The sequence below is a fragment of the Aptenodytes patagonicus genome, chromosome 26 (genome assembly GCF_965638725.1).
Source record: "Aptenodytes patagonicus chromosome 26, bAptPat1.pri.cur, whole genome shotgun sequence".
Classification (NCBI taxonomy): Eukaryota; Metazoa; Chordata; class Aves; order Sphenisciformes; family Spheniscidae; genus Aptenodytes; species Aptenodytes patagonicus.
In genome coordinates, this window is record NC_134974.1 from 2,705,220 (window position 1) to 2,731,578 (window position 26,359).

At 53.6% G+C, this 26,359-nt stretch overlaps 2 protein-coding genes across 4 annotated transcripts; both read right to left on the reverse strand.

Annotated features, from left to right (window-relative positions):
• Positions 1–503: 503 nt before the first annotated feature.
• LOC143171209 (methanethiol oxidase-like) lies at positions 504–8,724 on the reverse strand. The gene is made up of 12 exons (XM_076360021.1): positions 8,502–8,724; positions 7,029–7,082; positions 4,905–5,017; positions 4,378–4,563; positions 3,635–3,755; positions 3,231–3,413; positions 2,477–2,655; positions 1,829–1,907; positions 1,606–1,727; positions 1,396–1,488; positions 995–1,113; positions 504–818 (listed from the first exon to the last, which is right to left on the reverse strand). The coding sequence occupies exons 1-12, from the start codon at positions 8,566–8,568 to the stop codon at positions 656–658; spliced, it is 1,479 nt and encodes a 492-aa protein (XP_076216136.1). The 5' UTR covers positions 8,569–8,724; the 3' UTR covers positions 504–655.
• Positions 8,725–9,918: 1,194 nt separating this feature from the next.
• On the reverse strand, positions 9,919–18,728 carry LOC143171207 (methanethiol oxidase-like). Of its 3 annotated transcripts, none has more exons than XM_076360018.1 (12): positions 18,555–18,618; positions 17,831–17,884; positions 17,170–17,282; positions 16,133–16,318; positions 15,498–15,618; positions 15,042–15,224; positions 14,549–14,727; positions 14,037–14,115; positions 13,601–13,722; positions 13,408–13,500; positions 13,037–13,155; positions 9,919–10,177 (listed from the first exon to the last, which is right to left on the reverse strand). In XM_076360018.1, exons 1-12 carry the CDS (start codon positions 18,556–18,558, stop codon positions 10,138–10,140), a joined length of 1,293 nt encoding a protein of 430 aa, XP_076216133.1. In that variant the 5' UTR covers positions 18,559–18,618; the 3' UTR covers positions 9,919–10,137. The 3 variants fall into 3 exon arrangements, with proteins under 3 accessions (XP_076216133.1, XP_076216134.1, XP_076216132.1); XM_076360019.1 differs by lacking the exon at positions 9,919–10,177 and adding an exon at positions 11,543–12,391 and having other exon boundaries at positions 17,831–17,880; positions 18,555–18,728; XM_076360017.1 differs by lacking the exon at positions 9,919–10,177 and adding an exon at positions 11,543–12,391.
• Between the last annotated feature and the right edge of the window lie 7,631 nt (positions 18,729–26,359).

Consider the following 26,359-nt stretch of genomic DNA (forward strand, 5'->3'; position numbering starts at 1 on the left):
AGCACGAGTGTAAACGAGCCTGTGCGCGTGCAGTGCGTGTGCGTGCAACGTGCGTGCACGCAACGGGTGTGCGGCGTGCGCTCGGCCTGCACGCGGTGTGCGTGTGCCCGTGCGTGCGTGTGCCCGCGCAGCGCCTGGACGCGCGCACGCGGCGTGCACTTGCAGGGTGTGCAAAAACCAACGACGTGTTCACGTGCCCCGCGGGCGCCCGCACGGTTCGTGCACAGCGTGCGTGTAAGCGTGCATGGCACGCGCGTGCAGTACGGGTGCGCGTGCGCTGGGCAGGGCCCGCGTGCGATGCACGCGCGCGGCGTGTGCGCAGCCGGCGTTTGTGCGGGCAGTGCCCGTGCGAGCCGGAGACTGCCGGGCCCGGCAGCACAAGGGGCGCCTTAGGAAAACCCCGTCTCTTAAGGGGTTGGCGGTGTCGTGTCCCTGGTTTGGTCACACATCGGTTTTGCGGCTCCTGAAAACGGTTCAAAAACAAGATTCGAGGCGAGGAGAGCTGCTGCTGCGGAGGACGACAACCTCCCGCTTCTATTTAAGCAAGCGCGGGATGCACGGGTCACCGGCGGTTTGCTGAGTGTGTGAACCCCCCGAAGCCCTCGTGCACTGGGATTTTGGGGCGTGGAGAGGCTTTGGGGGCGGCAGAAGGTGGCTAAACCCAAATATCGGAGGTGCAGTCCCCACCGGGGTAGCGGATCTCGTGCGCCAGGCAGGGCCCGTCGGGCTCCTTCCCAAAATCCACCAGGAAGCTCTCGTTGACTGTCAGGCCGCCCTGCTCCGTGTCCACGTCCAGCTGCAGCATGACGGAGCCGTCCCTGCGGAGGGGTGAGAGCAGGGAGGCTGGGGGGAGCCAGATGCCCCAACCGCCCTGTGGGGGAGGACCCGCCCCTGCCTCCAAGGAGCTGCCAAAATTCGGTCCCCGAGCTGCGGGGTCCGTGCCTCCCGCCTGACGAGCTCATACAATCATTCTCACTTATCGAAGTTTTCTTACTTGATGAGGTCGGGGTAGAACTGCCTGTCCCAGGCACTGTAGAGGGACGTGGTGACATACAGCCTCTTCCCGTCCAAGCTGAGCTGGATCATCTGGGGCCCCCCCGGCACCTTCTTCCCCTGGGAGCAGGCGGAGGAGCAGATGTGCTGCTGGAGGGTGCCAGACCGGGGGACTCCTCCACCTCACCCAGACCGGCGGTGCAGGCTGCCATGTCCATCCCACGGGATGCGGTGGAGCAGAACCGCAAGGACCCAGCTCCCCAGCCTTGCCACCGCTGCCCAGCATGCTCCGTGGCAGAGCCGTCACCATCCACCCCCCCCCAGCATCGCTCAAGGCGGAGGTGGGACTGAGCAGATGGTGGGGGCGATGCCGTGGGATTTTGGGGAGCCGGCCGAGCTCACCTTGATGAAAAATGGGTCTGGCTGGCTCTGCAGCTCTTCGTCCCTGCACACGGTCACGGGTCCTCCCTTGGTGATGCTGCCACCCACAAAGACCTGCAAGAGACCAAAGGTCTGGGTGACCGAGACAGCGAGGATGGGGCTGATCCCAGCCGTACCCAAGAGATAGAGGAAAAGCGTCGGGATGTGACCGGGAGCCTGCTGCTGCCTCACCTGCCCCACCAGCTTGGGCTTGCGGGTGTCGGAGATGTCGTACTGGCGAATGTCTCCGTGCAGCCAGTTGCTGAAGTAGAGGAACCTGTCGTCCAGCGAGATGAGGATGTCGGTGATGAAGCCTTGGGGAGGGTACGACAGAGCTGCACAAACAGGCGGCAGCACCGGCAGCGCCCGGGGAAGCCGGGGAGCACCTCGGCACCCAGCCTGGGGGTGCACTGACCTGGCATGTCCGGGAGGAGCCATCCCTCCACCTTCTTGCTGGGGACTTGGATCACCTTCTCGGCCGCCCAGTCTCCTTGCTGCAGGAGGTGCGGGACAGAGCACAGCCCCAGGGGGCTCAGCGTGCGTGGCAGAGGCAGGATAAGACCCAATGCCGGGGCAGATGCTGCGTGCGCGCGTCCACCACCTCTAGTCTCGAGGGCTGTAGCTCAGCTACTTTGCCAGCCATCTCTGGCTTTGCAGAGATGTCTAATTTTCCAGCTAGATTAGCTGGTTTGGTGAAAGATTTTCTCTCTCCTCACCCAGTTCGTCATTACGCACAACAACAGACACTGAGAAGAATATTGCTTGGGCTGTTGTAAATCCACAACAAAGGTAAAAATAAATCTCCTTTAAATTAAATCATTTCAGCCTAAACTGCTGCCAGTCAGAACAAGTCCTCTGGTGAGATTACCCCCAGCCAGCTCATGTTCTGGGTGCAGAGAGGTGGCTGCACAGCACGGGGAGGCGGGTGCGTGCATCGGCAGGGACCAGAGTCGGGCTGGGAGGACGGCGGGGGATGTGGGAAGCGGGATGCTGCGCAGAGTCGTGGGGCTCAGTCAACCAAGGGGCAGCACCCCTTTTCCACTAACCCTGGGGGAGCACGTACCTCGGTCTTGTAGAAGCGGTGGATGGCGCTGCTGATGGTGCAGCCCACGTAGCCCTCGGCAGCGGCGGGGTTGTGGAGGAAGCGGATCTCCAGGGGGGCCGCGTCCTCGCCCACGTCGATAGCCTGGACGTAGGTGTGAGTGGTCCAGTCCCACACATTGATGCAGCGTCCGTAGCGCCCTGGGAGGGAGAGTTAGAGGGGATGCTGCGAGGCGCAGGGTCTCAAGGAGATGTGCTGTGGGTTCGGGTGAGTCCTCAGCCCCTTTAGCTCCCCGCAGGGACAACCCCATGGTATCTGCACCAGCACACGCCGGTTGCTTTGGACCTTGGCAAAAGCCACGGGAAGGTGCCCAGCATCCAACAGGGACCATCTCGCTAGGACGGGGCTGGGAAGGGCAGTGTAACCTTTTTGGAGGAGCTGGGCTGAGATGGAGCTTCATCCTTCATCCCTACAGCCGAAATCCAACCCCACGTACAGCTCAACAGCAGAATTTATGGACTGTCTTGGGTTGAACTTCTGGTGCTTGCAACTGAAGTGTCTTTACAGTAAATGGGCTGGGCTTGTCTTTTTTAAATCCATGGGATCTCTAGGAATTGGTGTGAAATTCATTTTGCAAGCAAACTGTCTTGGACAATTTTATCTACATCCATTAGATGCCAGCTCTCACTAGCAACAGAAGAGGGTTGAAATTTGGCCTTCTTGCAGTCCTGCTCAGCATCTCTCTCCCCAAGTATTTAAACAACAGTGTTCTCACCTTTCTTCAGATCATTTGGGTCAAACCCATATCCCAGGCATTTTGGGATTCCCCATTCAGTGCTGATCAGGACGTTATGGCGTGGCTGGTACCAGAAGTCATAACCCATTGGAGGGATCTTGTCCCCTTTCTCCCAGTTCCCCTTGATCTCGAAGGTCTCTCCGTCCAGCAGAATAAAGCCGCCTGATGCAGAAACGAAACCACATCGGTAGTGAGGAAATCACCCAGATTAACAGTTTACGTGTTATAAAACAAGCAGCGACAGACAGATCAACCCGTTGCAGACCAGGCTGCTGAACGGGCTGGGAGTCCTGGATGAAGTCTCCAGGACAGCTCTGGATGTGAGGACTGTTCCTCCTGTCCCAGCACCCTCTCCCTGGAAGACTGGGGGGGACTTGGGGTACCTTTCCCGCTGCCAGCTGGGTCTCCCAGGGTGCTGATCATGATTTCACCACTGCCCAGGCAGTGGGAGGTGTGGGGGTAGCCCAGGTCACACTTCCAGAAGACGTCCTCCGAGTTGACAACCTGCCGGGGAGTTCACAGGCACCGTCACGTCCTCCGTGCCGGGCTGACCCAGGTTGAGAAGGGTGTTGGCTGCTGCGCTGAATGCAGGTTCACAAGCCTGGTGTTACCTGTGGCGCGGCCTGCCTGACCTCAAGATGGGACTTGCCGGACAGCCAGAGGGGCTGAGCATGTGAGCTGGGGCAGAGCGTGCACGGTCCTGCATCCCCAGGCATGCCGGCACACAGGGCGGCTGCTGCGCTCACCCTGAGAAGCTGGCTGAGGCCACCAGCGAGGCCCTTGCACACCCAGGCATGGGGCAAACTGCAGGCAGGTGCCCGGGGCTCCTTCGGAGACACACGCCGCAGGCGAGACATGGACTGTAAACCCGACAGGCAGTGCTGTGCCTGGCACCCGGCGTGCCCTGGTCCCCTCCTGCACAGAGCTAGATGGAGAACTCAGTATTTGCACATCACCAGAAGAACAACCACCTTCCACAGCCTTCCCGTGCTGTCATCCAGACAGCAGGGTCCTGCTAAGCTCATAGATGTACCCCAAAGGCTCTTTGCCAAGCTATTCCCGCAGCCAGAAGCCACGATCCCAGACCTTTAGCCTTTAACGTGTATTGGCACCACCTCCAAGGTACCTTGAAAAGCCTGGGAGCTCGCAGGTCGGTTCCCACGTCCACCACATAGATGCGGGAGGAGATGAAGCTGGGGAGGATCAGGCGGTTCCGCTTCTTGGTGGCGTCTCCGAAGCAGCTGCTGCAGGTGTTCCACCCCGAGTGGTGCAGCTCGTCCCCCAGGTTGGGCATGGGCAGGCGGTGGATCACCTGCAAAGTCCCAGCCTTGCTTACACTGGTCTGTCCTCTGCCAAGTGCAGGATCACAGGCAGACCGGGGAGCTCAGTGCATTGCAGACCCCACCATAGGGTCAGGATGCCTCAAGCGAGCCTCACCCTGCAGAGGGGAGCGATGGTGCACAGGGGCTCCTAAGGATGGGGTGTGAAGCGGATTTTACATTACATTTCATAAGCACAGGGAGGCTCAGGGGCTTGGGAAGAAGCGGACAGGCATCAGCCTTTGGTACTGAGCCAGCAGCTTTGGGGCACGTGAAGGACAAGCACTGAGCTGTTTCCCAGGCCAGTTTAGTACCGAGATAAAGCGTTTGGTACCTGGCAATAGTGCGGAGATTTGGGGTTGACATCCACAGTGGCCAGAAAGTCAGGTTTCTCTATCCCAGTGTTCCTGTAGATGCAGGGCACATACACAATCTCCTCCCGGGGACCTTTCAAGACAGAAACACTGCGTGAGCATCAGCAGAAACCACCTTTGACAGAATAAAAACCTTGCAGGAGTCTCTGGTCAGCCTAGATCTCCCTCCCGGGGAGCCGGTGTGTTCCCCCATATGTATGGGGCGGTTGGATCTCCATCTCTCTGCTGTACCAGAGGCACTAGGCAGGACTCTGTTTGGAGGGGGCTTCCCTGCGGGGGTTTGGGCTTATTTATATCCCTTGCCCTGGGAAGGGATCTCTGGACCTCAGAGTCCCTAAGGAAGTCCACAGCTTTGGGATCACCCCATGCCTGCGAGGACATGGCAGCCCCTCCCCAATCCTACCAATCACGCGAATCAAAACACATTGCGTCTCATTTCCATCACATCTGCACAGGAGAAGCCTTAAAAACACGAGAAGTGCTTGCCAGACTGAAGCCAAAGGCAGAAAGGCCCCCAGGCCCCTGTGCCGTCCGATAGCCCTACCGAGCAGTGAAAATCTACCGTGACGAGGTGGTGCAAGAGCTCCCTGCCTGCAGGGCATCCCGCTGGGAAAGGGAGAAGGGCTCTGCCCCAGGGATGTCCTTGCAGCAACAGGTCTGCCATGCTCCCTGCTCCCCAAAGAGGAGCTGCTGCCCTGGTGCACGCACTGCTCCTGATAGGAAGTGTGATCGGCTTTGCCGGGAAATGGCTTTGCCCTGGGACCTGAGCAATGCCCAGCCCTCAAGCAAGGGCATTCAGACCCCACGGAGTCTCCTTGTCACTGCGGAGGTGGTACTCACTCTCGTTTGTGTCAGGATAAAGCACTGCCAAAGCCAGGGCTAGTGGGGAAGAACTGGTTTAGGAAATGCTGAGGAAGAGAGAGTGGTGGGAAACGGAGACAGAGAGGTGATTTGGGACCTTTGGAGTTGATCCAAAACAGGTAATAGCTGGCTTTGCAACATGGTGCCTTTATAAACCTTTATACAGTGGTGCCTGTGTCAGTCTTGGGTTTGAGAGCAGTTGCTGAACGCCGAGGTATCCCATCCCTGCAGCTGCAGTGGCACCAAAAGTCAGGGTATGGGACGCAGGCACAGAGCTCATACACCGCCCGAGGTATCCGAAGGACACCGAGGAGCTTCTCACCACCTGCTCGGGAGCCTGACCTGCCAGATGTCTGCATGGAAGAGCTTTTTGGGTGCCAGTTACTCGGCACCACTGAAGCAACCAGATAGTCCCCAAGGGAACTTGCCAGAGTAGCAGAGTCAATGGGATTTGTGCTATTTGCTATTAATTTAAACCACTGTCCCCCCCTGCCAACACGCGGGGATGTTTTAAAGACTCATCTCTTCCTTGTTTTCTTGGTTCAAAGACGTTTCAGGGATAGGAATCACAGATCATGAGCAAGGTCCAAAGCTCTCTAAGGTTTCAGGGATGTGTTTGCTAAGCCCTAGAGAAGAGGATTAAGGGAGGGATAGCCCGAGATGATGCATTCATCAGTCTCTTCACATCAAAGCACCAGTGTTTCGGCAATACAGCAGGAAGGATTCCCTGGCAAAGCATCCAGACATGTAAGGAAGCAGCCCGTGAGGCTCGTTTTTATACAAGGAGGTTTTGTCATGTTGTGATCCCAGCCATCAGGAGCAGAGTGCAATGAAAAATCAGGATGGTCCCCTCTCCCTTCCCAGGTTTAGCTCCAGTGATGGTGTCGTGGGGGTATAGCAATACAATTGCCTCTGAGAAACTTAAAAATCCCATTTGGTTTTGCACAAGGAAGCCACAGGTGACTTTGCTGCAGGCTATGACCCATCCCAAGCCATCACGAAACCTAAAAAGGTTTGTTCTGACACCAAGCTGTCATTATGCAATTGATGTTTGGCCTCAGGACAGGCCAGAAGCGAAACCATCGCTTCCCTAACGCGTGCTGGGAGCCTCCTCAGAGAATGGAGTTAATTGATAATGCCCACTTGAAAGCATTGTTTTAATCTTCACCTAAATCACAGAGAGTGCAGGGCTCTTCCCTGCCTGCCCTGGATTTCAGACTTGCCTTTCATTGCATCCAGAGGCGAGGCGAAGCCAGGACCACACGCTCCACACTTTTCTGCATTGAGAAGAATAGAAACACAGAAATTAGACAACAGCGAGTTCTTTTAATCCCCTTTTAACGAAGGAACTGCTCGCTGGAGTGGCTGTGCATGCTCCCACTCTATGGCAATGTCCGAGGCAAACCAGGATGCCCACGTGCATCCAAACGACCCCCAGAAAGGTTTGGGTCTCTGGGCAGCCAAAAAGGCCAGTGATATATTCCTAGGGCAGAAAGGTACAAGGCTCAGAGCCGTCTCTCCACTTTGCCTCCCATCGTGTCCCTGTGGCGGGGAGGAAGGGTTGCTCACCACGTGTAGGGGCAATGCCAGGCTTGCACGGCCTCAAGGCAATGCTGAGAACTCTGCGGTTCTTCTGCGAGGAGGAGGAGGAGGGGAGGCAGCAAGGAAGAAAGGCAGTATGGCTGGGCTGCTGCACCGGGGGCAGAGGGAGGGGAGAGGATTCTCCCTAGAGCCGAGTGGGGAGAGAGCATCCCCTCGCTGCAGGGTGAGGAGCGGGATGAGCTGAGCCTGGTCTGCGGCTTCTCCTGACCCTTTTTGGGATGGCTGCACTTTACTGTGCCTTGGTTTGGGAGCATTAATGCAAAGCTTTCGCATAGAAAGCTGTTTCCACCCAAGGCAGTCAGTGCTCGCGGCATCAGCCTCCCTGCCAGCCCCTAGCACCATTCTGGGAATCCCCATCACGCTGCTGAGGGTCTCCGGGGCACTTTGAACCCTGCCAGCCTCGTTCTCTTTATAACCGCTGAGAAAATTGTCCTTAATGCAGTTGAACGAGAGCTTGTTAGAGAACAACAACCACCACTGAAAGAACACCTCTTCCCTATTTACGATGGCAAGCCTGAGGACAGGGAGGAAAACTCCCAGCTAAATTGTATGACTCAACTTTGCTGTGTAAGCTCCTTATTTGTTTTTATTCTTACTGTTGTATCACTCGTGTCCCAGCTCCTCCAGGGAAACACTCCTACCTGAAGCACTGAGAAACCACCCATCCAGCCTGCTTCTCCCTTCTCCTTAGATTAGTCCTGCAAAAACAGCCCCATCAAAGCCAGACTTTGCACTGAGGACTCCCTGCCTTGGTATATCTGACTATAGCAAGCATAGCCTGTACAAGTTGCAGATGAATAAATGAGAGAACAGTTAGAAGGCTTTTAATCATCAGTCCACCTAAACTTTTCCTGGCACTTTTAGTAGCTTGAGAAAAGAAACCCTTTCCTGGCCAGACAAAACACCACATTCATCCCCATGTTTCTTTTTACTTTGTTTTCTGGGTGTCACAGTAACAAAACCACGAGACCCAGCTCCAAACGAGTTTAGGAGGACTCTGGAGCAGAGCCCATGGCCAGAAGGCAGCAAGCCACCAACAGTGCCAAGCCTTCTCCTCTGGAGAGCAAGCTGCAGTCAACGGAGAGATCTCTTACCTGTGCTGGAGGCTGGGCTGGATCTCACCTGCTGCTGAGCAGCGGAAGGAGATGATCCTGCCTGCATTCCGCCTGCTAGGAGCAAGTCAAGAGAGAAGGTGCAGCTCTGCGGGGGTTCAAATATATAGGGAGCAGGACGGGGAGAAGGAGGGTTTGGAAAAAGGACACCAAGGGGAGGATCCACACACCTCGGGGTGTGGGAGGTACCAGGGCAGCCTTTAGCATCTTACAGCACTGGAAACATGCAGGGAAGCTATTTCAGTACTACCAGAGCCTCCTCCCCTCCCAGAGCGGTAGGGGACGTGGCTGTGGCTGCACTGCATAGCGCACACATTCTCGCACACTGGAAACACAAGGGCTTTTAGCCACGAAGGGAAAGCAGGCTGGTCCTCTCCTCCGATTCCTTGCTAGAAGCAACGTTTTGCAGCAGCATGGGGCTGACAGGGTGCCCCTGATGAGAGACAAGCAAGCACTGCATTCCCAACCACAGAAATATTGAGGTTGCAGATGTTAATCACAAGTGAAAATGAAAAGCGAGGACTGGGTTTCTTTTAATTGCAGGATGAGTGTTTACTGTGGGATGTTAATTTGCTGGCTGGGAGGAGGCAGAAGCAATGTAACAGTGTTCCCCATGACACATCTGACTTACTCAGTGTCTGCTGCTGCTTCTGGCTGCAAAGCTGGGCGTCAGCTCGCTTGGCTCGTAAGGGCCATGCAGTGGATGCGCAGCCTTCACAGGCACATCTTTGCTGGCAGGTTGCTGCCTTGTCCTCTCCAGTGCTCACCCCAGAGGTAGACTCTGAAACCAGCAAGCTCAAACAGTCATTCACTCTGCCATCAGAGGCTCTCAGCCCATTGCATCTGCTAGCAAGAAGACCGATGGCCTTGGCTCAATCTCTCCCCCCCATTTCCAGCTTGGGCTCATCTGTTTGTATCTGATGCTCAACACCATGCTATGGAGCGCACTGCAGATCCACACCGCGGCGGTCAGCACATCCCCCTGTGTCCCACCTTGCCTCTGACCAAAGAAATCTTCTCCAGGAGGCCCCAGGGCTTAAATGCAAAGGACAAGGCATGTATAAGCAGCAGCCCGGCTTCATCTGGACCTCACATGCACCTTCCAGTCATCCTCCATAGAAATGTCTCCACTGCAGTTCAGCAAGATTGCTGTAAGAGTGTTACTTCCCTTAGGGAAGAGGGGTGATGCCAGCGGTGTCTGTCCTCATGGTCTAGGAGATCTGTTGGAAGCTGCGAAGGACTTGATGGGTGCTGGCACCAGGGAGAAACCTATCTTCCAAATAACCACTAGAGGGAACAGGCGAAGCATCCAACTGCAGCCAGCCCAATTCACCGCCTCCCCAGGTGAGGCACATTCAGCCGCTGCAGATGCACCACGTTCCACGTTCCTCAGGATAACTCATGCACGAGGGTGAGGAAAGGCCCACGCTCCCCGAAACATGGGAGTCAGGACCCAAAGACCTGGGAACAGGCCTTGGAGGGGATGAAGGAGTTTGCTCGTACCAGCAGAAATACGTCCACATCCATCCAACTTGGGCAGAGCATGGCCTGATGGTGGAACGAGGAGCTGGGTCACCCCTGCCGCGTTGTCTGTTGCTCTTCGTGGCTCAGCTGCAGCTCAAAGCCCGGGCTGAGTCCTCGCCTTGCCGTGTGACCACCTGCAGGTCAGAGAGGGTGCTCAGTTGAGAGCGTAAGGGACAGCAGACTCTCTGATCAAACCCGTAAACACGGCCATGAGGTAAGGGAGCTCTTCCCTCCACTGATGTGGATGGTGCCCGGCCCCATCACGAGGAGGGGTTTCCAGGGCGGATTCAGCTCAGCTACCTCCAGCCATCTGGACCGCACGCTGGCATGGGGATGTCTGCTGGCCAGACTCTCCCTCCAGCCAGCGGAGAGGAGGAGGCACCTCTAGTGAGGTACGTGCCTTGTAGGGTCTGAAGGTAGGTGAGATGAGGCTCATTCAAAAGCCACCGCAACAGCAGGGACATCCCCTGAGAAGGCCCTCAAACAAGGCAAAAGCTGGAGGATCAGAAGGGGCTGTCACACGCAAGTGATCGTGACGCTGAACAGCAGCACCCCAGGGTGCTCAAGAGAGCTGGAGCAACATGCGTGCCCGTGAGCAGGGTGAGGAAGTAAATGAAGTTGTGTTCCTCCAAGGTAAATCCATAAAGGGCTAAAACTTAGAAGGATCCTCTTTATATCCTAATTTTTGCAGCCTCCAAACTCATTACGGTTTTGGCTGCAAATTGTACCCTCGTGAAGATGCTCAAGGCAAACGGGACTAATGGGACGATGTGTGGGTGTGCAGCGGGGTTTTGGAGGCCGGTGGTTGCCCTCCTGTGTAGCAAACAGGCTTACATTGGGCGAGTGGGATTTGGCATCCTACGCAGCACGTGATAAGCAGGAGAACAACCTACAACTCCAGCGAGTACATCTTGCGAAAGAGGACAGCCTATGGAGAATTCTGAAGGGACTAAGGACATTTTGCCAACACCGTATTAACTGTATGCAGAGTACTTTGGGTGAAAACCCTGACTTGACTCTGCCTCAACTGTGTTAAGACTACGCCGTCCATGGGAACCGATCAAGCTGAAACCGATATTCTCACCAGCAGCAAGCAAACCGCTTAACAAACGCACGGGATTGCACTGGAGCGTCTACTAAGTGTGTTCTTGCAGCCCTTCACGTATCTTAAAGTAAGCCCTACTAAAACCAAATGGTTGGTTTGGGGGATGACAACACTACATTGCTTTGACAAGGTACGTTTGTTTGGGGCAGAAAAAGAACAAATGGTTGCCGCGCTTCCCTATAAAAGCCGTGCCTGCAAGAATGCACACAAAAAAAAGAACGAGCAAAGACAATTTCTACCAGAAACTTCCCAGAAGACTAACAGGCGCTCTGGCACAATCAGTGTCCTGTCTTAGGGGTTTTCAAAACCCTGATCTTATCACTGACCCCTGCTGGCGTTTGTTTTCCCCTGAAATAAATCTGAAAGGCTTCAGTAAGACACGTGAAGATCTAGCTGATGCAAAGAACAATTTTATTCTTGTTTAAAGCAGAACATAAGAGCAAACCAGTGTCGGGAAACAGGCACTTCTTTTCAAAATAAAGCACTTCATACTCCTTCAGCTGTGACGCGTACCGACCCAAGCACGTGAGAAGGGAGCCAAGAGGGCTCTCGTGCCAGGGGAAGACTATCCAGGAACGACCCGGCTGAAGAACAGTAACTCAGGCGAACTGGGCACTTCACTTTCTTTTGCCTTAGTTTTCAAGGGTGAACAAGCGCTGAATCGTAACTGAGAGTTCAACACCTTGCTACCGGCCCCGGTACTAGACAGCAATAGCTAACAGGCCGGGGACATCAAGGCAGGCGTCCGACAGGCCTGTAGCAATGAAGCGAGGCACGGTGGGTATGCAGGTATCTGCCCAAAGGCACTGTGCGTACTGCACATCTCTGCATTTGAGCAACTGTCCTGGGCTCTGCTCTGCGAACCACGCCCAGGGGTTGCTTTGCACTGAAAACATGCCATGTGTCCACTGGTCTGCCTGAACCAAACCCTCGCAAAAAGGCAGAGCTTCCGTAGCTCAGGTTAGCAGAAATCAAGACTCCAGCAATGAACGGGGACCCCCAAACCCAATTACCCTACGCTCTTTCTTAATGGCTGCACTACAGAAGAGAGAGAGAAGAAGGGAGTCTTCCACATGGCGCCTAGGCCAAGATGTCGGAGGTGGAATCCCCACTACGGAAGTGGATGTCATGGGCAAGGCAAGGCCCATTGGGTTCCTTTCCAAAATCCACCAGGAAGTTCTTGTTCACGGTCAGGCCTCCTTTCTCAGTGTCCACGTCGATCTGCAGCATGACCGAGCCTTCCCTGCGAGGGGACAAGAGCGCAGCTATTACAGACAAGCAAACCACGGTCCTGCTCAAGAGATCCTGCTCTTCAGCCTCCTGTTCCGTATCGAGGAAGAGGCTTTCTCCTGAACATCTTGTCTTCTACCGGGAGAAGGGAGCAGAGGCCCAGTTTCAGTAGCGGCATACACCAGCGCTCACATTTTTTTCCTGAATTCTCAATGGACGCGAGTAAACCGCTAGGCATGATGCGATAGGCAGGCTGGAGCTTGCCTTTGTGTTGGAGGTCATCGTCTGCTTTGCTACATCAAAACATCTCTGGTGGATACACTGGGAGATGCTGTGGCAGAGACGTGGCCTGGCTCTCAGAGATCCACAGATGGATTCACTCCACCTTTCAGACTGAAACACTTGGGCTCTCCCAAGCAAAACCCTGGCACTGCCGCTCCGCACAGGCAGCAGCCGCACCTCGCCCAGCCAGAGACGCTTGTGAGTCAACTGCATGTGAAATTCAACGTGAGGAAGCTGCGGGGACGATGTTAGGAAAAGCTGTCCCTCTGCAATCACAAACGCGCCCTTGTAGCCCCCCAGATGAGGCGCCTTTCCCCTCTCTAACAGAGCGCCCATCCAAAGAGGCCCCTTTCCTTTCCTCCCACATGTTTCTTACTTGACCACGGTCGGGTAGAACTGCTTGTCCCACGTGCTGTAGAAGGAGTTGGTGACGTACAGCCTCTTGCCATCCAGGCTGAGCTGCAGTTTACTAGGGCCGCCGTACACTCTCTTGCACTGAAGGCACAACAGACAGCAGTGGTGTTACTGGCTTCTTTCGTTCAGCAGCCAAGCACAAGCAGGGGCAGGGGAGCAGAGCAGAGCAGAGCAGAGCGGCTGCCTCCCCTTCTAACACAGGCAAGCTACCAGGTGCTGCAGACACACGGGCCACTGCAACGGGGCCCCACCCCAGAAACCCTGGGCAGAGAACTAGCAGAGCAGAGCCCAAGTCCAAAGGACACCAGAGGGCAAAGAGGACGCAGAACTCACCTTGATCACCAAGGGCTCCGGCTGGCACTTCAGCTCTTCGTCTCTACACACAGTCACGGGTCCGCCTCTGAGGATACTGCCTCCCACAAACACCTGGAAGCCAGGCAGCGGGAGACATGTTGCCTTGTCATCCAACCACCACCAGATACCGCTAGGGAGCCCAACAGTGCAAGCCCTTCTGCTCCTGCCTTACCTGTCCCACCAGCCTGGGCTTGCAGGTTTTGGAGAGCTCGTATTGGCGGATGTCTCCGTGCAGCCAGTTGCTGAGATACAGGTACTTGTCATCCGTTGAGATGATGAGGTCGACTGTGAAGGCTAGGGCACAGAAACAAAGAGCTCTAGAGAAGGCAGCAGCAACAGAAAACGTGCCTTGCTTCGAGCCCCAGCTCGCATCTCTCCCTGCCATGCTGTACGTCGTGCCTCCAGCACAGGAGACCTGCCCAAGTGCACAGGCTCCAGCCGGGGCAGCAGTGTCTTCCTGGGGGTGTGCGCAGCCCCTCAGCCCCTCCGACAAGCCTTCCGCCGTGTTTACGCAGCAAGGCTTTGAGGGTCAGCGAGTGGCCTTTGCCAAGCTGCACAACACAAAGCTCCGGGAGGAAAAAGGAAACACCACCTCAGGGCACACGAACCTGGCATCTTGGGCATAATCCATCCCGTCACGTCCTTGGCCGGTATCCGAATCACCTCTTCTACTGCCCAGTTGTCTCTCTGTACAAGAAACACAGGCACCGCTCCAGGAGCGCTCCTGGCTGCTCAGGCAAGAGCGCTCCCCTGCCCTCACACACTTGCACAGCTAGGCAAAGCTGCCTGAGGAAGGCTACCACTGCACCCAGCTACTACGAGCAGACACCAGTAAGGGCAGCATCGTCTGATACCAACAGCGAGGCTGGGCCTCATCGCTCCAATTAATCCCCCAGTTGTTCAGCCAAGAAGTCCCAATTGGTCACGATGGGCTTTTACACTCAGTGGAAGAACAGACTCCTCTCATTCTAGCACACACGTCCAAAGCAGGGTCTGGATACCGCCCTCTCCACACGCCTCCTTCTTTCTCTCTGCTACCCCAAATTTCTTCTGCGCGTTTCTCCATCACCCTCTAGCTCACCATGGCCGGGTCTCCCGTGGCTGCTGGCAGAATACTTGCCTCGCACTTGTAGAAGCGGTAGACGATGCCACTCAGGGCACAGCTGACGTATCCCTCAGCAGCATCGGGGTTGTGGAGGAATTTAACACTCAGGGGCAAAGAGTCCTCCCCCAGGTCAAAGCACTGGGTGAGGGTGCGGCAGGACAAGTTCCACACGTTCAGGCGGCGCCCAAAGACCCCTGAGGAAAAGGAAAACCAAGTCAGGAGAGAGGGGGCTACCCATGGAGACTCACCCCTCCCCAAATGCTCACAGACACCAACGGCCATGGCACCGTCCAGCCAGAATTAGCAGAGAAACTGCCGTGATTTAGGGAGCAGCGGGAAAAGACAGGGGCCAGCCTCTCTTAAGGACAGACGCTGCACGCCCTGTAGCAGTGCCTGTAAAATCGGCCGTTTGGGGAGAAATCTTCCTGTCCCCTCTCTCTGACCGCATCGACACCCTCCCACCACCTCGGGCAGTTCTGGCTCAGCGCTTGCATCCGTATTGCCTCACCTTTCTTCAAGTCGTCGGGATTAAATCCACGTCCCGCACGTTTTGGGACTAATCCAGCAGAGCTGATCAGAACATTGTGGCGTGGCTGGTACCAGAAGTCGTATCCAGTGGGGGGGGCCTCACACTCGTTTTCCCAGTTCCCCTTCAGCTCAAAGGTCTCTCCATCCAGCACAATAAATCCACCTGTGATACAAAAAGGGGATGCACAACAAATCACATACTCCACGTCTAAATAGGTATCGTGCTTTGTGCATTAGCCTAGCTTAAACAGCCAAGATCTTCAAAATACTTGAGATACTTAGCTGCAAAGACTCTACAGCTCTTTGCTAGGTAAAGAGATGTGTTTATAGATTCCTATACGTGCTAAGCAGAAGTTTTGAGGACCAAAAATGATCCCAACTTAATATTCACTTTAGTGAATATTTTAGTGAATATTTTAGTGAAAGGCCAAGTTACCTTTTCCATTGCCAGCTGGATCTCCCATGTTGGCAATCAGAATATCACCATTAGGCAGGCTATGAACTACACTGAGGTATCCCTTGTTGCAGTTCCAGAAGACATCCACTGGCTCAATCATCTGAAAAAAGTTGACACACACACACACACACACACACTTCAGTGTCCGACTGCTCAGCTCATTTCACACCCCCTGGCAGAGCCTTTGGCCATCGCAGACTTCTGAAAATCTCTGACGGTTGCGGGAGCTTTCTTCCCAAGAACCCACACTTGCTAGGGCCCGCTCCTCCTTGGAGAGGAGCACAGAAGCTTCTGAGCTCCCCTCCGCACAGACAACAAGAATGCAGCAACACCTAACTCATAACAGCTTGTCTGTCCACCTCCCTATTTGGGTGGGGGCAGGCATGGGGTTTCCGTTCTCTGAACGAAACACGTACAGAGAAAGGAACGCAATGATGAGCGGAGCCTTCCCTGGTCTGAAGAGGAGAGAGCTGAGAGGGAAACGTGACCCAGCTCTCTAAAATCAGGGTGGAAGAGAAGATGAAGAGAGAACCCTTCTTCCCTGGGTATTATTCCAGAAGCACCAGTTCCCAACTCCTTCCCAGAAACTTGTCTTTGAATCACCTCAGGCATACCTTACACAGCTTGGGAGCCCGGCACTGTGAACCCACATCCACCACGTAAATGCGGGAAGAAATCAAGCAGGGAAGAATCAGCTTGTTCCTTTTCGTTGTGATATTGTCAAAGCAGGTGCAGCCAGCGCTCCACCCCGAGGAATGCAGCTCGTCTTTGAGGTTGGGCATGGGCAGGCGGTGGATCACCTAGGCAGTCAAGGTAGAGTTAGGGTTCACTCAGGGAGGCACAGAGAAATGGGGACCCTAATGCTGGCAGATACTTCTGTCTTTGTAGCCTCCATTTGACTGTAGCTGGGACTGCCTCTAGAGACTTAGGGAGGAGAATGCTGCTCCTTGCACTGGCCACTGCTCTTTGTTAGGATACTGTGTGCAGCTGAGAAATGCGGAGATTCTTTCAAGAATTCCTCACCCCATGCCACTAAAATTCAGAAAATCATGTATGTGAAGAAATGATGATTATCAACTTGACAAAACTGGTGCATTGCTCTGCAAACTCCTCCTAAGAATGGAGTTCAAAATGTGTTAAAAACTTTCAGAAGTCTATATTGGCTTTAAAGTCCATTTTCTTCTAAGCTCTTGTAGTAATGGACTAATCAGGTCATATATACACCCCTGATGTAGATAACCTGTCTTTGCAGCCTTGAGAGACAGGTAAATGCCGATTTCCCATTTAGGATGACAGCAAGCAGGTTGGTACAGTGCACAACAGAACATCTCTGACACTGCAGCACAACAGAAACATGCTGAACTCTGCAAAAATGCTGGATACCCTAAACCACCTGGGTCACTAGAGGCCATTTTCCATGCTGAGCAGCCACTGAGAGGGTGATTCAGAGCATGTGCTCAAAAGCTCACTAGCAGCACCAAGATGCTCTGGAAGCGAGTCAGAGCCGACTTGTCCCAGGACACAAAAAAAAAGATGATTCAACTACAGCCAAGCACACAGGGGACAGTGGAAAAGAGTAAATGTCATGGATCTGACACACAGAGACAGGCTAGTCATCAGCCCAGTAAAAACACAGTCAAGACACAGGTACCTGGGAATAATATGGAGATCTGGGGTTGAGATCGATGGTGGCCAGGAAGTCAGGCTGGTCGATGCATGTTTCCCTGTAGGTACAGGTCACGTAGGCAACCTCCTCTCTAGGAGCTGGGTATATAGAAAGCTTGTGTTAAAACATGCCATGAACCAGCCAGAAAGGAAAAGAAAAGCTTCAAGAGACTCTCAGATAGGACTGAACTTATTTTTCTGGATGCTACGACCTTCCTACAGGCAGTTGAGCTAGGTGATCGTTGTAGGTCCCTTCCAGCTGGAACTATTCTATTCCATTCCATCCCATTCCATTCTATGCTATTCCATTCCATCCCATTCCATGCCATTCCATTCCATGCCATTCCATTCCATGCCATTCCATGCCATTCCATTCTATTCTATGCTATTCCATTCCATTCCATCCCATCCCATTCCATGCCATTCCATTCCATTCCTTTCCTCCTTGCTCGCTGGCAACTGTCCAACCCTGGCTCCATTACTGACCCAGAGGTAAGAAAACAAGAAAAGTGGATCTCCATATAGTTACAGTTTTCTCCCTTTGGGGGAAGGGACTCCGCATACACAGTTAATTAATGGTGGTCTCCACAAACACGGAGCTCCTTCCCAAGTACCCCCCACTCCAAAACACGCTCAAGAGGACTTGCCTTTCAAAACATCCGGGCAGATGGGGTAGTCGTAGCACTGAAGCCTGCATCTGTCTGATTTGAGAAGAAGAGAAGAATAAAATGAGAAACGTCCACATCTTTAAAAGGTGCCTGTGCAGAAGACTCTGTCCCACCCGATGGACCTTCTCCCACCCCAGCTGTCAACGGCCACCTCTGAGACCAGCAGCTACTTTTGTTATGGCAGTAAAAACTCTCAGATCCAGGAGAGGAATTCTCCCCTGAAGAAGAGACACTGAGGATATCACAGACCAAACCACTGCTCCGTTCCCTTTTGCATCCTCTGAGCCCCAGTGGAGGAGAGCGAGCCTACACTGAGAACCATGTCAGTATCGAAGGTCTAGCCTGGAAAATAACCCTGGTTTCTTGTCTCCCTGACGATTCCCCAGCAGAAGGGGAGGCTCCCCTCACCACGGATGCTGCAGCCACATGGAAGTAGCTTTTCAAGGCAAAAAGATCCCCCAGAAGCAGATCGGTAGCGAGACAAAGGAAACCTTTGGTACCAGTCAGACAAAACGCCAAACTTCGGTCCCACCTCTCCCCTTCCTGCAGCGCTGACAGAACAAACCTACCAGTCCCCAAGGGGGACTCGGTGTCAAGGTGGGATGCCTGCAGCCTCCAGGCAGTGGCTGGAGCCAGATCCAGGGTGGACCTACAAGCCTTGGAGCTGCTGTGGGCTGCGGGGAGGCTGCAGAGTATCTCTCACCCATGCTGAAGGCCGCCTGGTTCACTCTCCTCAGGAGCAGAGGTGCTGGAACTGGAGGTGCAGCTTGCTGTCTGCCTCGCCGGAGCGGGTTGTGTTGTGCCAAGGCTGCTCCGAGGGGGCCTTATATACAAGGCAAAGGGGTGGGGGGAGAAAGCAAGCTGCCAAGGGAGGAGCCATCGCTCCTAAGCGTTTGGGAGGTGCCAGACCAGCGCCGTGGCTTGTTTCCGCCTTGCTAACCACCAATCTAGAGGAAAAATCTGCTGGTCCATGCAGGTCTTTTTCCTAAATGCAACCTCCCGTATCTGATCCTGGGGCTCTGCTGATTTCCACCAGGACTTCTTCGGCTCTGGAGGCCTCCACGTCCCAGCCGAGACACAAGCTAATTAAAGCCATCCCCCGTACCCAGGTTCCTGCCATACAAATGTGCAGTGGCTGCAAATTCCACACGAGGGATGAGAAGTCCAGCTAGATAATTGGCCCCACCAGCAGCCTCCTGGAAATTACAAGGTTTGAACATACGGAGGCCACCAAAGGCACCTCTGAAATCTGGACCCTGACAGAAGGCACGTCTCTGTCTGAGGGCTGAGCTGAAGACATGGGCTCGCGGCGTCAGCTCAGCAAGCCAGGTCCAGAGGTGCCTCTACCCAGAAAGAAGACTTTCGGAGCTCCTAAGGACTGCAAACTGGGATAAGTGCCCACAAGAGGAGGGAGGGGGCTCCAACAGTACCCAAATCAGATGAGGAGCTGCCGACACCTCCCAAACAGCTAGAAAAGACATCAGGCTAGAAATGGGTGCCTCAGGAAATACAATCCGTGCCCTTGTTGATGCAGCACTTGCAAGGTCAAGACATGCCTGCTGCCTCTCACGTTTGTATCTCCACGTGGGAAGACAGTCAACCTGTGGAAAAGAGGAACCTTTAGGATTCGGGGCGACTCAGCACAGTGAAACACTGCCTGAGCAGCAGCTACTTACTCTCCCCACCAGTCTGCCCAATGAACACCCAAAGCCCCATGGCAGGCACTAACACCGCAAAGTGCCTGGCACCGGTGCGGTCAAATTACACGCCAACTAGACTAAACTGTCACAAAACACCCACGGGAACAGCAGAGATCTCTGTTAAAGGGAATGAGGCGTTGGATAGAAGAATTTTGGAAAGAAGGGTCCCCTCCCGAGATCACCACGGGCCTGGCTGCCACCAGCTGCCAAACTAAAGCAGGAAGAAAACACCAAGTGCCGTGGAACGTGAACAAGTATCGTATCTTGTGGAAGAACTCCTCCATCAGTGGGCAAATTACACGGGATAAGTAATTGCTCCATGTAGGAACGCAGAAACATCTGACAGCGCCATTAAAGAAGCCCTCGGGAGATCTCTATCAGAAGAGAGGACAGCTTAGCCCATCTCACTAGGGCTGTAATTAAATGGCTTCCAGAACAGCACTTTAAACATATGACAGGCAAACACAGGAGCAGCCAAACACTTGGTCTTTTCTGTAAGCGAGGAGCATCAAACTGCTGCAATTGGAAGAACTCGTGATTTGTTTAGCAGAAATCCATCTTGGCAGTTTCAGTGCAAAGGGCAAAGGCAGCCGGGAGAGGGATCATTACCCACCACAGCCGGACACATCCATGCCACCAGTCGATGTATGGTTATTACTGACAAGCTGCATCCCAGGTACATCATGGTTCTCTATAAGGAAAGGAGAAGGTGTGAAAATAATATCATGGACGAAAGGAGAAAGCATGCAAAGAAATGGCTCAAAGCCTTATCTTACTGACTATGAAAGAAGTTGAGATCCTGGGCAAGAGTAACCACACGGAAAGAAATTCTATCCTCATATCAAATCAGACACGTAATGGAGGCACTTTTGGATGGCTTTTCCACAGCATTAGAGCACCCCATTTAACTGAGCACGGTATCCACCTAGGACCTGGAAGACCCCAACAGAGGAACCTTTCCTGGATGTCAGAAAAACTAGCAAGCACAAGGAGGAAAGGATGCAAAGGATGCCAGAAGAAAGAGGCATCAAAGAGCTATGCTGCACAGGGGTAGTTCAGCTGCATCAGGGCAAACTAGATTAAGGCACTGGACTCCACGTTGGACTTCAGGGGGTAAGTGTAATACCAGGTTTAATGTGTACAGGATGTCACCATCTCCAAATGGTGAGGAGACTCAATGAAAGACCACTGCATATCCACACTGGACAAAACAAAGACTGACAGGCCAATGCCATAAGACCCAGACTGCTGAACGTTGGCTGTCTTTCCCCCCTCGTGGCTATATGAATGTTAAACACTTCTACTTCAGCTGTGTGAAGCCAGCAGCACTCTGAAGGTGAAGGACACAGTGATGCCTCCCAGGGCTGTGCAGGGCTTTCTAAGCATAGCAGGATATTGCTAGATTTCTCCTTCTGGATTAAGAACAGTCATGGCCCTTTCACAGTAATCTCAAAGGAGTTTATTTTACAGACATGTGCTTCTGAACAGGACTTGTGGCACTGCTTTTGCAGGAGTTTGCACATCCCAGTCTTCACCAGCAAACTCCTACTGCAGAGAGATGTGGAAGTAGCTGGTATAACCTTTTCTGTAAAACGCAGCACAGAGACTTTCAGTATTGCTTGCCTGGGACAGCTTTCAGCCTGGGTCTGCCTGTTGCAGCACCTGTAGCCTGTCAACGCTCTGGTTCATCACACCTCAACCCACACACGTTCACAACATGCTATAAGTTTGAGGACCACACTTGTGCGAGTGGAAGTAAAGAATCTGTCTCCATCTCCAGTTCTCAGAGGCAAACCCTTTCATGTCTCCTAAGGGCAGCAAGCTTGTCCTGGGGGCACAAAGAGGTGCCAGCGTTGGGAACCAACCTGGCATCCGATCATCACCAGGCAGATTTTGAGAGCTGACACCTCGAGAATCAGAAGGAAGCCCTCAGTCCAGGAGCAGCTCCATAGCCGGAGCTAGCTGTCCTCCTCAGAGCAACTCAAAACAGACTTTCCCTCTTCTCCCCTTGACTGCACGGAGCTCACCACTGCTCTCCCATGCTGCTCTGAGCTGGGCAGGAACGGCCCATCTTTCTCCAATCAAAACCAAAAGAGAGGTTCAGGCACTGTACCTGACGTGCTGCCGTCCTTGTTTGCCCGGCTGGCAGGAAGCACAACCAGGCCCAAGGACGCGCGAGAAGCCCCTGCTCCATCAGAAGCAATTTCAGGTGCTCAGCTGATGCTTCTTTGCATGCTTCTGCTGTCATGATGTGCATGTCTCACTGCATCTTCTTCTTGCACCTGCACGCCTGCTAATTAAAAAGTTCATTAGTCTTCCGCTCATTAACAAAGTTTGCTGGTCATCCTCTTTGGCTTTCCTTGGTGACGTCTTTGGCATCCCTCACAAAACCAAGCTGTGGGGTGTAGAGTTTTCTAATTAAAACTGATAGTAGGAAGGATAAGAGCAGGCTCAGCAACACCAACAAGCAAGCAAGCGATGGTTAGCGGAGAACTCAATCAGCGTGGTCTGCTCTTGGCCTAAGTAAAGCTCCCTGTGGCAGGCAGAGATGGGAAGCCATGACATGGAAAAGCAATCGGGGCTTCGCTGGACAGCCCACACTGAGGTGGCAACTACTCCCCTCCTCCCGACCACCTCTTCCAACCCTGATAGGGAAGAGCATGCTATAATTTGGATAATGGGCAAGACTAGGTGATGCAATCTGGTGCAGACCGGCACCGCACACTAAATGTGCTGGGAGAAGACCTTGCTTCACCAAGAACACCAAGTCTGCTCTGAACACCCAAGGATGAACCCCCCTGACCATGGGAGCAGTCTCCAACCTTCCCCCGCTTCTCCAGGGACGACGTTCTCTCCCTTCCCACCTCACCCTGCCATAAAACCCTGGAGGTGTCCCAGGCTAAGTGCTGCTCATCGTCTTGCATTCTTAAATCCCCCTTTCCCATACAAGCAGTCGATGGCAGGTGGCACAGCTCACTGCACATTGGCGGTGGCAAGACACAAACGGCTCTGGGGGCGGCAGAGGAGAAGAGCCCACCGGAGGCACGTGAGACAGAAAGACAGAGTGCTCAAGACTTTGGGACAAGTGGTAATGCAAACAGCCAGAAGGGCGGGGGCACATTTAAGACAAAAGGCAAATGTTGTTAGAAGCAGGCAGACTACGCAAAGCTCGGATCCACCACCCTGGCTCTCTTGATCACCTCACCGAGCAGGGACAAACCAAATGTCCCAGGGCTACAGGACTCACACCTGGTACACGCGGTGCCCTTCGGCACATCACTTCAGCAACAGTACCATGTACAGGCTACAAGGTTTGCTGGAGGGATCATCAGCGTAGCACAGCTACACTTCTTCTCCCTCAAGGCACCTCTCTGCCTTTTTTCCACTACTGTTTCAGCCTCCCCTTCCCCTCCAAAGGAGCGGTTTGCTGTTGGAGCAGGAGTCACAGGGGAGGGGGCAGAAAGGTCTGGCCAGAAGCACGGCAGCAGTGGGATCACCCCTCCCCACTACAGCCCACAGCTACGACCGGACAAACCCATCCGAAACCCACATCCTTAGGTTGTGATTTCAGGCACCATGTAATGAGACGTGACTCCGGGCTGCCACTGAAGGGCCCTGCCATGTGCAGCCACAGGGAGACGGACGGTGAGCCACTTTTTTGGCAGCGCAGTTTTCTGCCGGATCAGCTCCTTCAACCGACTCCTCCCACAACCGCACGATCGCTCCATCTGGCACAAGAGGAGTGGCAGCACCACGCAGCTGGGGAGGACGGACGAGCAGGACCTGCTTTTTCTCCTCTTCCATGCCTCTGCCTGAAGACAGGCACTAGCACTTTTCCTTAAAAGTCCCTACGAACACTGCAAATCAGACTCCAAGCTTGTAACAAATGAAAACAAGAACGGCTGACTTTTCTCCACTGATGGAGAAGGAAATTGTTACAGAGAAATTGTCTGAGCAGCCAGGGATCAGGTTAGGAATGGTAAAGCCCTGATAGAATTAAATCTGGCCAGGGACGTCAAGGGCAACAAGAAAAGATTCTATAGGTACGTCAGGGATAAAAGGAAGATGAGGGAAAATGTGGGCCCTCTCCAGAACGAAACGGGAGACCTGGTTACCCGGGACATGGAGAAGGCGGAGGTACTCAAGGACTTTTTTGCCTCGGTCTTCACCAGCAAGTGCTCGAGCCTCACCGCCCAAGCCGCAGAAGGCAAAGGCGGGGACTGGGAGGATGAAGAGCCGCCCACTGTGGGAGAACATCAGGTTCAAGACCACCTAAGATCACCTGAAGGTGCACAAGTCCATGGGACCTGATGAGATCCATCCGCAGGTCCTGAAGGAACTGGTGGATGAAGTTGCTAAGCCACTATCCATCGTATTTGAGAAGTCGTGGCAGTCCAGTGAAGTTCCCACTGACTGGAAAAGGGGCAAGATAACCCCCATTTTTAAAAAGGGAAAAAAGGAAGACCCAGGGAACCACAGGCCAGTCAGTCTCACCTCTGTGCCTGGGAAGATCATGGAACAGATCCTCCTGGAAGCTATGCTAAGGCACATGGAGGACAGGGAGGTGATTCGAGACAGCCAGCATGGCTTCACCAAGGGCAAGTCCTGCCTGACCAACCTAGTGGCCTTCTATGATGGAGTGACTACAGCAGTGGACACGGGAAGGCCTACAGGTGTCGCCTGTCTGGACCTCTGTAAGGCCTTTGACACGGTCCCCCACAACATCCTTCTCTCTAAACTGGAGAGGTATGGATTTGATGGGTGGACTGTCCGGTGGGTGCGGAATTGGTTAGATGGTCGCATCCAGAGGGTAGTGGTCAACGGCTCAATGTCCAGATGGAGATTGGTGACGAGCGGCATCCCGCAGGGGTCCATATTGGGACCAGTACTGTTTAATATCTTCATCAGTGACATAGACAGTGGGATCGAGTGCACCCTCAGCAAGTTTGCAGATGACACCAAGCTGAGTAGTGCGGTCGACACACCAGGACAGGATGCCATCCAGAGGGACCTGGACAAGCTTGAGAAGTGGGCCCGTGTGAACCTCATGAGGTTCAACAAGGCCAAGTGCAGGGTCCTGCACCTGGGTCAGGGCAACCCCCGGTATCAAGAGAGGCTGGGGGATGAAGGGGTGGAGAGCAGCCCTGCCGAGAAGGACTTGGGGGTACTGGTGGGTGAAAAGCTGGACATGAGCCAGCAATGTGCGCTTGCAGCCCAGAAGGCCAACCGTATCCTGGGCTGCATCCAAAGCAGCGTGGCCAGCAGGGCGAGGGAGGGGATTCTGCCCCTCTGCTCTGCTCTGGTGAGACCCCCCCTGGGGCACTGCGTCCAGCTCTGGAGCCCTCAGCATAAGAAAGACACAGACCTGTGGGAGCGGGTCCAGAAGAGGGCCACAAAAATGATCAGGGGGATGGAACACGTCTGCTATGGAGAAAGGCTGAGAGAGTTGGGGTTGTTCAGCCTAGAGGAGAGAAGGCTTCGGGGAGACCTTCTTGCAGCCTGTCAGTACTTAAAGGGGGCTTCTAAAAAAGATGGCAGCAAACTTTTTAGCAGGGCCTGTTGCAACAGGACAAGGGGGAATGGCTTTAAACTAAAGGGGGGGTCGATTTAGACTAGATCTAAGGAAGAAATTTTTTACGCTGAGGGTGGTGAAATACTGGCACAGGTTGCCCAGAGAGGTGGTGGATGCCCCATCCCTGGAAACATTCCAGGTCAGGTTGGACGGGGCTCTGAGCGACCTGATCTAGTTGAAGATGTCCCTGCCCACGGCAGGGGGGTTGGACTAGATGACCTTTAGAGGTCCCTTCCAACCCAAATTATTCTATGATTCTATGAAACGCAAACCAGGAATGCATATGCTGAGCAGTTTAACTAAACGTTTCAGGTTGCACTCCAAGGACTCATTTACACTTCTCTGTACGAGTTTCTGGTCAGTCTCTATTCAGCCTACTATGAATGTGAAGGCAGAACATGTATCAGTGGTTTGTTCATCTATTACAGAAGACAGTATTTTTATCTATGGTAAAACAACCTAATAAATACCCTTTTCCTCCCTCTGCAATAGCCATGATTCCTCTGCAAAATACTTTAAGATACAGCCAGAAAGTTACATTTGCATCCTCATCTCCCTGGCAACGTCCCTTAAAGAAAACAAAGGTCACATTCACACTCTGTGCAATTTCCACTTGTTCAGGTTCTAAACGCTGAAATGAGCAAATGCTACAAAAGCACAGCAAAAACCATTCAGGAGGGTTACGAGATCTCAATATTCATCTGCTGCATCCTGCAGACTAGAGGGGAGGAGATCCAATGTGTGGGTCTTCTGCTGCTAAGAGTTGAATATAGCCTGGGATTATTTCTTGCCTCTGCTGCTATCTGGAAGGGGAGGGAAAATTGAAGGTCCATCTGAAAAGAAGACCCAGGGCAGAATGGAGCACTCAAAACAGCTGCACTGTCAACATGGTTTTTCAGGACACTAGTTTCCAGTCCTATAGCTACAAGCCTCATCTCAATTTGGTGCATTAATGAGTAGTGCAGCCCAACGATGCCCTCAGCTACTCATGAAACGCCATCCTCCCACCAAGCTTCTACCCCAGAACAAAGCTCTTTTGGGGAGCTGTTGGAAACTGCGAAGGACTTGACAGATGCTGGCACCAGGGAGAAGCCTATCTTCCAAATAACCACTAGAGGGAACAGACGAAGCATCCAACTTCAGCCAGCCCAATTCACCGCCTCCCCAGGTGAGGCACATTCAGCCGCTGCAGATGCACCACGTTCCACGTTCCTCAGGATAACTCATGCACGAGGG